Here is a 12,364-nt window from a genome sequence, read left to right on the forward strand (position 1 = left end):
GTGAGAATACGAAGAATACTGATAATGATGTTTTTGATAACCAAAAAGATGTTCCTGATGGTACCAATTTCGAGAAGTCAACAGATAATGATGATAAACAACATTTTGCCAATTCTGCGAGTGAAGATGATGGTTTAATTGGAGACGAGTGGTTGAATGATCCCGCTCTTAATACGGTTCTTGATAACATTGATAAAAGTGTGCCTAAAACCAAACTAGGCCGTTGTGCTACAGATTATGCTCCGAGTTTTTCTCTTCATCTGTCTCAGGATTTCATTACTCCTTCCCCGAAACCTAGTAATCCCATTGTCACTCATTTTTCCCCGGCATCTGTTTCTACTAATTTGGCTTTGTCGAAAAAGGATGATGCTGATCCAAAAAATGCGAAGCTAGAGGATGTTAAGAAGCGGATGGAGAAACCTTCAAAGGGTAATGATGATGCAAAGAATGCGAAGTTAGAGGATGCTAAGAAACGGATGTTAAAACCTTCAAAATACTTTCGTTCTCCGTATAAGGGTATGGTTACTGATGTCACTATGTCACTTGAGCAATTTGAGTTTGAACTTTCTGGCAGTTTCTTTGTTCTTCAAGGTGAAGCCATGTAAGTTTATTCTTTTGCACGTGTGTAGTTTTATAGTTTCATTTTACAGTTCTATGTTTTTATATGTATTCACATGTTTTCAATTTATTATGTTTTTGTTGTTTATTCTTGTTAGGGAGTTTGTATTTGAAACAAAAACTGGCCATTATTTAACCCGTGCCCATTTGGAAAGTTTGGCACCTGGAGTTCCTGTGCATGCTTCTGTTATTGATGTTTGGAGTCTCATACTTCTTGAAGAACAAAAGGTCAATGGAGGAATACCCACTAGATTGTTTTTGTATTCCACAACAATTGTAAGCTGTTTGTTAAAGTTAATTTATTTTTTTTTTACTTTTTCTTTTTACACCTTTTAAGGTACTAAACTAGTTTTTTAAACCAGACATCTAATATGTGGGACGGAACGTTGACTCTTGAAAAAGCATTCGAGATTTTTGAATCGAATATGCAGTTGGTATTGCGTCGTAATACTCAGTTCCTGGACATGAAGAATTTTGAAACTGTAAGTACTTCTGTGGTTTCTGGTTTTTAGCAATACCTCCTTTGATTTTCAGATGTGTACGATAACTGCTCAGCATACGTTATATTGAATATGCAGGTTTTTTTCCCGATTCTTGCATTTGAGCACTACTACCTCGTTGTCTTTAATCTTGCAAGGGCTGCCTTCACCATAATTGATAATAGTGCTTAGTGTGATGAATATGATGTGAAATACAAACAAGTCTGTGATGTTGTCGTAAGTATCGATTTTTGTGCATCTTTAGGCTTACAATGCCAAGTTTGATTTCTTACATAGTACTTGTCGCTTTTTGTTTTAGCGTGACCTATTTGTTTGTCATTTGAGAAAATATGGTCATCCCAAAGCAGACAGTATCAACAAGGTCAAGCATAATATAATGAAGATGAAGTGGAGGACCAAAAACAACATTTCAGACTGTGGGGTGTTTTTGATGTGTCATATGGACACATATGTTGGCCAAGCACGTGAAGACTGGGACATTGGATTTAAGAGGGAGCGTGCAAGTGGTGACATTACTCAGAAAATTCAGCTTTCTAACCTAAGGGCGAAATACTGCACCAAGATTTTGTGCCATTCAGAGAACATTCTCAAACATAAATTTCATGAATATTTAAAGGTGTTCAAGGAATCGTATCATGTTCCTACGGGCAAGGAGGTGATTCGTAATTGTAACAACCGTACTTTTAATATTATATATGTGCTAGTTAGGTTGTCTATGTTCCCGCAAGCCCTAGTTATACTTGAAGTTAGTAGGTAATGCCCCAAATTAGTAATCTAAAGCTAATGATATGTATAAGAATTTCCTAATGAAAATACCTCGGAACAAAAATTTTTAGAGGTGATCAATCGATACGATAATAATAACTTAAGACTCACAAATTGAGATACCAATCAAAATTCCTATGGATTGCCCAACAAATCAAAAATAAAACCAAATCAAGAGGATATGATCATGATAAATAAAATTTTCAACTAAAAATATAATTGGAAGTATTATGTACGTAAAAGCGTCAAAAACTAAATAAGTAAGCATATAAGCTTAAAAATTAATACAAATTTACAACCAATGACCTATGTAACCAACTAAAAGTACAAAAATATATCCTTACACATAAATATACATGACTTATACATCCATGAACATATTCCTAACTAAAACAACCAATTACTTACATTTAACTAACTAAACACTTACAAAACAAATACATAATTAACATATACTTATACAACAACTTATACATTATAATTTAAAAAAAAAAAAAGATAAAACCCCTCCAAATCCCCTCATGAGGCCGGCCCCTTTCCCCCCCTCACACACTCCACATTTTTGAATATTACATCTTCCAACTCTCCCTTGAAACTCACACAAAACACATTCTTCACCTTTTACACACACAAGCTTCTATTCTCTCTAGAAAAACACTTCTCCTCTCCTTCTTCCTCTCTTCATTTCGGCTGGAAAAAAAAAAGGGCAAAAGGGCAAGCAAAAATCAACTTAAACTTGTATTAATAATAAGGGTTTAGGTTAGATTAAGCAAGGGTTTGATTAAGCTACATATTAAGGGTTGTTTAAGGTTGAAACAAGGGTTGTTGGAGGCTTAAGGAGTCACGAAATTTCTGCCATATATCCATCTTTTTTTCATCTCAAAGTGTTCTTCAAGGGTATATATCTTCATCTCTTTATTAGATTAATCTTGTTCTTGTTCATATTAAAAAGATTTTATCAAAAGTCCATGTTTTCTTCATGTTTCTCTTGAATATACACTTGATGAGGGCAAAGTTGATAGGATCTTTCTTTCCATGCTCATGCATGTTGAATCCATGAAGAAAGATCCAAGGATTCAACTAGTTTAAGACCCAAAAGTGTGGATATATGTTTAATAGTCTTTGATATGATTTTTTCCTTTGAAAGATGGTTATATTCATACATATTATGAAGGTAATATTTCTGAAAATATTTATAAAAATATAGATTTTATTGATAAAGTGTTGGATCTATAAAAGCTAGCATCAAAAAGGTGGATATGTGTTGATAGTTTGTAAAGTAACTTTTTATATAAAAAGATGAACATGTTGTATAAATATTTGCATATATATTTCTGGAATATTTCATGAAAAATATATTTTTATGTTGATGGATTTTTGATAGTTAAAGCTTTATGTTGAAAAGTATTGATTTAAGTGCATATATGCTAGATTTAAGAAGGTTAGATTGTTGTTTGGATTATGAGATGAAGCTAGGCTTGTCATAAGTGAAAAATGTGTTAATATCAAGGTTAATATTCTGGAAAAATTATGGTAATAACAAAAATATGATTATGGAACCAAACAAGGCAAAATAGGCTTGAAATCAAAAACCGAAAACTTGTTAAAATGCATTTTGAGCACACACATGCACCATAACTATATGACCATGAAAATGTGATGAACATACTGGAAATATGACATATTAAAAGTATAAAACTCAAGTCATTTGATGCATGGCAAGAATAAGCTCAAAAATCGTCTTTTCGGGTCAAATAATCACCAACTGAAAGCACAAAATTTCACATAGCACACCACCACCACAATCACGACTTAGGACATCAAAATATGATGGACATTCTGGACAAAATGAAATAAGAACAAAAATCCCTTTTGAAGCATTTAATTTGGTTGAGAAATGAGGCAAAAATCACTATTTCGGTAAACGATTTTATGTTTAAAAGTCCTCAAATTATAAGGACACAAGAGAGGTTGAATGGTTACAAATTTTTATTGATAAAAGTTGCCTAAAAAGGCCTGGGATTTTTGGACAAAAGCTCTTGTGATGATTTCTAAGTGTTTTTATAATTTAGTGAATTTAAAAGGGATTTTAAGGAATAAATAAATCAATAATAAATTATATAAATCATGAACTTGGACAAAATCACATAACTAATGTTAAAATAACCTAAACCTACTGGAGAAAAATAATTTCAAGAAGAGGAACAAGTTTTACATAATTTAAGAATAAATAACTAAGTTAACATCACTAATTAATCACTAATATTAAATAATTATTAATAAAGCCTAAATAAATAAATAAAATATAATATTACAAGTTTAAGAACATAATAATCAGTAGATAAGCCAAATATAATTATCCATAAATTTTAAAGGTAATTTAAGAACCTAAGAATCATTATAAGGAATTATTTAAGTAATTAATGAATAAATGGAATAAATAATTAATTAAATAATAATAAATCAAGGAAATTAATATAAATCAGAAAATATATTTTAAAATCCAAAATACTACTGTACAAATATCAAATAATAGTACAAAGCAAAGTGTGCAAAAGAAATCTCGCGAATCAAAGTCGAATTACCGAAATTCCAACAAACGCGCAAAAACGCTTAACGCAAAAACTACTATTACCATCAATTCCAATTTAACCAAACATCTTGAACATCATAATACACTTTGATTCCATAATTAAGTAACAACCAAAGATAGGCAAGCCTACTAGCATAAATCTCATGATCTAGTTCACTAGTTCATGTAACACGCACTTACGTTGTGTATATTTGAATACCATGGTTTAGGCTTGCTTGAGGGACGACACCACTAGGCGCACATCTCGTATTTGATCAGCCTCCATTACTCTCAAATCAAGTGAGTCATAGCCCCATTTCAAACTCTTTTATGTGTTTTACTTTCGGGGTGAAAAGCATGATAAATGAAACTACTTTCTATATATGCAATGTTTCTTGAAAGAGAGTTTGTTATATGAAATGATTCTTGATATATGAGTATGAAATGATAATAAAGGATTTATGTGATGAGCTTGAGTTCTGTCAAACCGCGGCGTTCGGTACACTACTATTTACTCCGAAAGTGGAGGCCTGTAGTTAGTTAGTTGCGCAACTAGGTTTCGTCCGCCCACCCAAAGCGTACCGTTGGAAGGTTGGTTGCCTTCCTGACAACCTCCACTTCTAGTCTGGCCCCCGGGTGTTCTAACTACCTTAAGATAATCGGGCGTCTCCATGACACGACCCATTATCATCATTGTTATTATTATTACGGCACTTGATTGACAGCTTGTGCTATGAATTGAATTATTGGATTGTAATCGGACTTGAATAAAATGGTAGTAGTAGTGGCTCAAGTATATACTCATCTAAGATAATGGAATTAGACCCTTGTGGTCATATGACAAGGATTTATTTACATGGGTTAAAATTGAGTTGAACAAACGATTATCAAAGGATGAATTGGAAATATTCATGGAAATTGGCGATTCCTAATTTATTTTGTGATGATGTGTATATATGCTTATTGTATTAGTTAAAAACCTATGAACTCACTCAACTCTCGTAGTTGACACCTTTTTCTTCATGCTTTTCAGGTTTAGAGCAGTAGGTTTGCTTATGGACCGCTTTTGGACATTGTGTTTGTTTGGTGAACGAAGACATGTAATGCAAACAGTTTATCATTTATTCGGATTTGGACTTATGTAATGATTTTTAACACTTTACTTTGAACTATGTAATCGTTTAATTTGGAATGGTTTTAAGACTTTAATTAAGATGTTTTCCATTTAATCTTTTGTACCATGTCGTTCTGTGGCATCTCATGTTTCCGCCGTAGTCGGGGTGTTACAGTAATGTTGTTGCCTCTAATATGCATTTTGATCCTTTGTAGTTGGTGAACTTCATTGTTTAATACTTTTTGGTACTGTTAGACTTTGATTTTAATCTTGTTATTTTGATGTTTTAGCTTGGGACGTAGGATTGTTTGACATCTTTTTGTCGTTTATTGTGCTACTTGTTAATGAAGCTCTCTTTGAACATGTGTTTAATGCTGAAACTTATGATTTGCAATCTGTATCTTTGATGAATTCAGATCTAATTTCCTTTGTAGAACTGTCTTTTTTACTTCTATTATACATCTTACCCATGGGCAGGCCGTACTTACCCATGGGCAGGTCGTACTTACCCATGGGCAGGTCGTACTTACCCATGGGCAGCTTGTACTTACCTATGTGTATGATATACAACTCACCAGTTACAGGTCTTTCTACACATTTGTAGGTTATACTTACCCATGTGTAATTTATAAATATACCAGTTCTTAAGTATGTGTACGACATTATTTTTGAACATTCCCCTACCACATCCCGCTCTAGAAGGTCGAGGGTTAGCCGATAGGCTAACCCTCGGGCTTCAAACCCTAAACCCTAGAGTGGGAACCCTCATCGGTTTTAGGTTTTTTAGGATTTAGCATTTAGGGTTTAGCATTTTAGGGTTTTAGAATGCGTCATTCCCCTACCACATCCCGCTCTAGGGTTTAGGGTTTGAAGGTCGAGGGTTAGCTGATAGGCTAACCCTCGGGCTTCAAACCCTAAGCCCTAGAGTGGGAACCCTCATCCGTTTTAGGTTTTTTAAAATTTAGCATTTAGGGTTTTAGAATGCGTCATTCCCCTACCACATCTCGCTCTAGGGTTTGGGGTTTGAAGGTCGAGGGTTAGCCGGGCTTCAAACCCTAAACCCTAGAGTGGGAACCCTCATCCGTTTTAGGTTTTTTAGGATTTAGCATTTAGGGTTTAGCATTTTAGGGTTTTAGAATGCATCATTCCCCTACCACATCCCGCTCTAGGGTTTAGGGTTTGAAGGTCCAGGGTTAGCCGATAGGCTAACCCTCGGGCTTCAAACCCTAAACCCTAGAGTGGGAACCCTCATCCGTTTTAGGTTTTTTAGGTATTAGCATTTAGGGTTTTAGAATGCGTCATTCCCCTACCACATCCCGCTTTAGGGTTTAGGGTTTGAAGGTCGAGGGTTAGCCTAGGCTATCCCTCGGGCTTCAAACCCTAAACCCTAGAGTGGGAATCCTCATCCGTTTTAGGTTTTTTAGGATTTAGCATTTAGGGTTTAGGTTTAGGGTGTAGCTTTTAGGGTTTTAAGTAACTTACCCATGTGTAATTTGTACTTACCCATGTGTAAGTTATAAACATGCCAGTTCTGGTTAACAATTTTGAACTTCATAAGTAACTTACCCATGGGCAGGTTGTACTTACCGATGGGTAGGTTATATAACTCACCAGTTTCAGGTCTTTCCTACACATTTGTAGATCGGACTTACCCATGTGTAAGTTTATAAACTCACTCATATGTAATTTGTACTTACCCATGTGTAAGTTATAAACATGCCAGTTCTGGTTAACAATTTTGAACTTCATAAGTAAGTTACCCATGGGCAGGTTTTACTTACCCATGGGTAGGTTATATAATTCACCAGTTTCAAGTCTTTCCTACACATGTGTAGATCGGACTTACCCATGTGTAAAATATACAACTTGTGCATTGAAAACCTAAATTTACATTGAATTTCATTCAAGTAACAAAAGTAAATCAAGTAGCTAGAGTAAATCATCCAATTGCATTGCTCACACAAGTTCTTAAGCATTTGTAGGACATTATTTTTGAACATTCGGAAAAAAGAAAAGAAAAAAATTATCAATGAATTACATCTTTTTTATATATTTATCTATCTTCTAATTCAAACATCCAATTGATTACTTCTTTTCAAGTTTTTCAAGAGCTTGAGCCACCGCCTCTGCTTTAGCTTTTTCTGCTTTCTTCTTTTCACAATTCCTTGCGTCGTGGTCACTTGTCAATGTCCCACACTTTCTTTTTGGCTTTAGATATTTTTCAGTCACCTTTTCTTTTAGAGACTTTAATCTGCTGTCGTTTCCGCATCCCTTGTATGGTAAAACAGGTGGATTTTGAACATCATTGTTACTTGGCTTGGTAACTCCTAAGAATCTCTCTATTGCCTCATCATGATCCTTTGATCTTGAGTTTGAATGCGCAACCTCTATCTCATCTTTTAGCGCCCTGACTTTTTCAACAAAATGAGACAGCTTTTCCTCATCCTTCTGCAATATATCTACACAAACATCTACCAAAAAATGCAACTCATTTCCCATCCTCTCACATTCTTCACTTGACCCACCTTCTCCAATATATCTTCGTGTTCTCATTCCTGGAGGTATCAAATCCTTTTTCCACCTTCTTAGGATGTATTTTTCTGGAATTTGTTCAACATGCAAGCTCTTGAATACACAAAATGTGTGTCGGCATAAAAATCCATATCTCGTGAAAGTCATGCAGCTACAATCAGTGGTTCCATTTTGCTTGTTATGTGTCACCTTAATATCACACAAGAGAATAGGAACCGTTGTTACATCTAAAAAATTCTAATAAACTGTCTTACCCATGCGTAGCATATATTATTAGATGTACCTACCCATGCGTAAGTAAATGTGCTAAGTGTGTTTTTCAGTAGCATACCTAGAAAGTATATACTTTTTCCACAGTTTTGGTTGTGCTTCCCATCCCTGTTTCATTTTCGGTTTCATTTTCCGTTCCATCTTCAGCTTCTTCTGGATCCACAGTTTTGATGTCTTCAACCACTTCAACATTCTTGTCTTTCTTTTTGCCGACCACCACCTTTTGTATGTTTTTCTTAACTTCCCTAATCTCTTTAACCACAATCACATCACATCCTTGCATCCCTGAGGTTACGAAATGCTGAGAACACCGCCAACTTCCCAAATATATTTCTTTTTGCACTAACAAGAAAATGGTACGTGTGTAAACATTGCAAGCGTGTTCTTCAATAAGAAGAGGGGTTTGAAGTGGTGGTCTCTTGTTATGCGTCTGGTGGTCGAGAACCTCTAGCCTACTCCCCTGCCTCTCCATGGCAGACTCATATGACATCATAAATTGAATCAACATTGCTCCACCACTTGTGAAATTGCTGAAGAATGAGTTTTCGCTTTCCGATCTTGAGGTGGTTCTCATTAAACCCGACATCGATAAGTCTGTGAAGTAAGCTGGTATCCATGTAGACCTGATATCATACATATGCGTGAACCATGGATGTTCTTCCAACTTGAATTCCTTCATTATCTCTGCCCATCTTTTCTCAAACGTCTTTGTACTCAATGATATGTTCCAAACTATGTCATTGAACTTCTTCTTGAAATCAGTATTATCAAACATACGTTTTCCTACCTGCATAAGAAAATGGTTAGCCTACCTACACATGTGAAGGTTGTGCTTTTTTTAAGAGGTCCAGGCTGTATAATATCGTCCTACACATGTGAAGAATGTCACATTTTTCCATTTTGTACCTTCATAGGCAGCTTCTGAGTGATGTGCCACATGCACAGTCGGTGCCTTGATTCCGTTAAGACGAGTGCAACGACTTTCTTCATTGCTGCATCTTGATCTGTGACGACCATCTTTGGTTGGCTTCCAAATGTATCCAAAAATGCTTTCAACAACCACACATAAGAATCTGCTGTTTCATCCCTAAGCATACCAGCTCCGATAGACACAGTCTTCTTATGGTTGTCTATCCCAGTGAATGGGACAAACATCATGTTGTACCTGAAATCGCACATTATGGCTGTTATTTTACCCCCTGTGTAGGATACGAATAAACGACACTTTCACACGTGTAAATACAATAATATGATTCCGAATAAAAAAATCATACATTATGGCTGTTATTTTACCCCTGTGTAGGACTGTAGGATATGAATAAACGACACTTTTACACGTGTAAATACAATAATATGACTCCGAATAAAAAAATCATACATTATGGCTGTTATTTTACCCCTGTGTAGGACTATAAGATATGAATAAACGACACATTTACACGTGTAAATATAATAATATGACTCCGAATAAAAAGATCATACACTTGCCTGTTTGTCCTGTAAGTAGCATCGAATGAAATGATATCTCCAAATTCTTTGAAATTTGCTTTTGCTGTCTCATCGGCCCAAAACATACACTCCAACTCACTGTTATCTTTTACCTTGTATTCGAAGGTAAAATTTGGGACATGCTCTCGTCTGTTTTCCATTCTATTTACCAACATCTGCGCGTCACTTGAGATTATAAAACAATTGATTTTGTTCTTGTAGTTCTTGAAGTCGTTCACTGTGCCGTGTGTGTTCTTGTAAGAACCTAGCATATTGCTGTAGATACGATGAGCTCTTGTCGCTCCTATATTCGAAGTTGAAACCTTATTAATAAACGTCATTTCAGAGATTCCCAATTTCCTTTGTCTTCTCGACAAGTGTCTATGCTCCACCGAATTCAGTTGATGATTGTGTTTTTCCTCAAACTCGTCTAATATGTACGATTGTCGGCCTCGATCAGCTTGAATATGACATGTGCTTCACATCCTGTCACTTGCAGTGACGAAATACGTACTCTTTTGCCACTGTTTTCGTGATTCAGTGTATCTATGCTTACACCTTGTGGTTTCCCTTCTTTATTACACAAAATGTACTTCAATCTAACCACTCCACTGTTTGTTTATTTATGTGTGGATAACCTAGTGTCAAAACCCGCTTGGTACGCATATCTCTCATACATTTCAATGCAATCATCTATTGTATCAAAAACTTGACCCTTAACTGGTCTTACATCTTCCTCTACTTCCGGTATACAACATATTTCACCTTCATCTGTTTCTATCATCCTACTGTTATACCAGCTACTACATGGCTTGTTAACCGAACCTGCACGACACACAACATTTAGATATGCACATGTTCTACGTATGTGTAGGACAGACCTTTCTAGTGATATTTTCAGCTTTAGGACTAAAATGATCATATGTAGCTACACATGTGTAAACGACTAATCATATCTAAAACATGCTAACACAAAAGGTGTCCTACTCTTGTGTAGGATGAACTTTTTATATCGATATTTTGGAGCTTCAAAACTAATACAATTGTATCTACCTACACCTGTGTAAAACAGGTAATCATGTGAAGTTCAACTCATATAACAAAGTCAAAACATATCTTACACCTGTGTAGAATCAACATACATTGATTAACATTTTAACTTCATATCTGTTAACTAAAACACATCCTACACATGAGTAGACGACTAATACAACTTGGATTTTCATACATACATCTGCTACACGTGTGTAGGATCAACATACATTCAATTTCTAAGCTGAAACTTTGAAAATACGCATACATACATCTGCTACACACGTATAGGATCAACATACATTCAATTTTAAGTTGAAAATTTGAAAACTTACTCAATTCAGCTTCAAAGAGGTTACTGAACACACTATCTTCTTCATGAATCGTTGAATTGACTTCGTAATCATTCATAGTTGAATCCTCTTCCATATTCACCTGTGTAATTAAAAAATTTCATATTAAAAAAGTTATAAATAAAAAAAACTACTGCAATTGATGATAATCGAATTGATGATTATTTAACTGTTATAGTTCGATCGGAAATTGGATCTAAATTTCACAAAAACCGGAATATGAATTTTTGATTGAATTTATGAATTTTTTTTTTTTAGAAATTGAAATTTGAAATCGAATCTAATCGGAATTAATGGAGGTTTGATCGCGATTTCATTTAGGATTGATCGGATTATATGAATATCTGATCGGAATTTTGTAGATTTTGATCGGAATTTTGTTGAGAGCAGAAGGTGGGAAGGTGTGTGTTTTTACACACACTTAAGAACGCGAATGAGGAGAATTAACACGTTATATACTCGTAATTACATGTTAAATGACTAGAATACCCTTCCTGATTAAAATTTGATCTTGATAAATGGATGGCTAGAATTGGTTCTTGGGTTCTTTTTTTTAAGGGTTCTTGAAATAACCCACCCCTGAATAAATAATATGTATTGATGTTGGTAACATACCCTCATTTGTGAAAAAAGCTATTATCGTTTCATGGGTGAGGAAGGTCATATAACACCATCATTTGTCTGGCTATTTTAATATACAGCATGTTAAATGATATTAGATATTTTTATACATTTTTATTTAATTTATTGTAGTTGTTATATTATAACTCATTTGACATTGGACATCCTGTTTTGGTCAAAAATTACCCAAGATAATCTACGTTGAAGACTTTGATCAATTATGTAACCAAACTTTCGTTCGTGAGGTTAGATTCAGGATCCTAACTAATCTCCGTCTTTGTAGGGATCTTCCAAGTCTTCGTCAAATGAACATTGGAGTGTATCTTGACTTGATATTGTAGCCGTTTGAAGATATTCTCCTAAGTGTGGAAATCAACTTGAAGTCCAATTATATTGGTGGACTTAGTCTTATTTGCGTGTTGATAAAATAAAACATGTGTTGAATCCTTTTTGTACCGTTAGAGGTATTCTTCAAAGCTTGATATCGAATATTATGGAT

General features: G+C 34.9%; 1 protein-coding gene across 1 annotated transcript; it reads right to left on the minus strand.

The window, feature by feature from the left end:
• Positions 1-7,654: 7,654 nt before the first annotated feature.
• On the minus strand, positions 7,655-11,865 carry LOC122604888 (putative protein FAR1-RELATED SEQUENCE 10). The gene is made up of 7 exons (XM_043777750.1): positions 11,860-11,865; positions 11,227-11,326; positions 10,498-10,684; positions 9,860-10,021; positions 9,278-9,536; positions 8,448-9,158; positions 7,655-8,290 (listed from the first exon to the last, which is right to left on the minus strand). The coding sequence occupies exons 1-7, from the start codon at positions 11,863-11,865 to the stop codon at positions 7,655-7,657; spliced, it is 2,061 nt and encodes a 686-aa protein (XP_043633685.1).
• Between the last annotated feature and the right edge of the window lie 499 nt (positions 11,866-12,364).

Source organism: Erigeron canadensis, chromosome 6 (assembly GCF_010389155.1).
Source record: "Erigeron canadensis isolate Cc75 chromosome 6, C_canadensis_v1, whole genome shotgun sequence".
NCBI lineage: Eukaryota > Viridiplantae > Streptophyta > Magnoliopsida > Asterales > Asteraceae > Erigeron > Erigeron canadensis.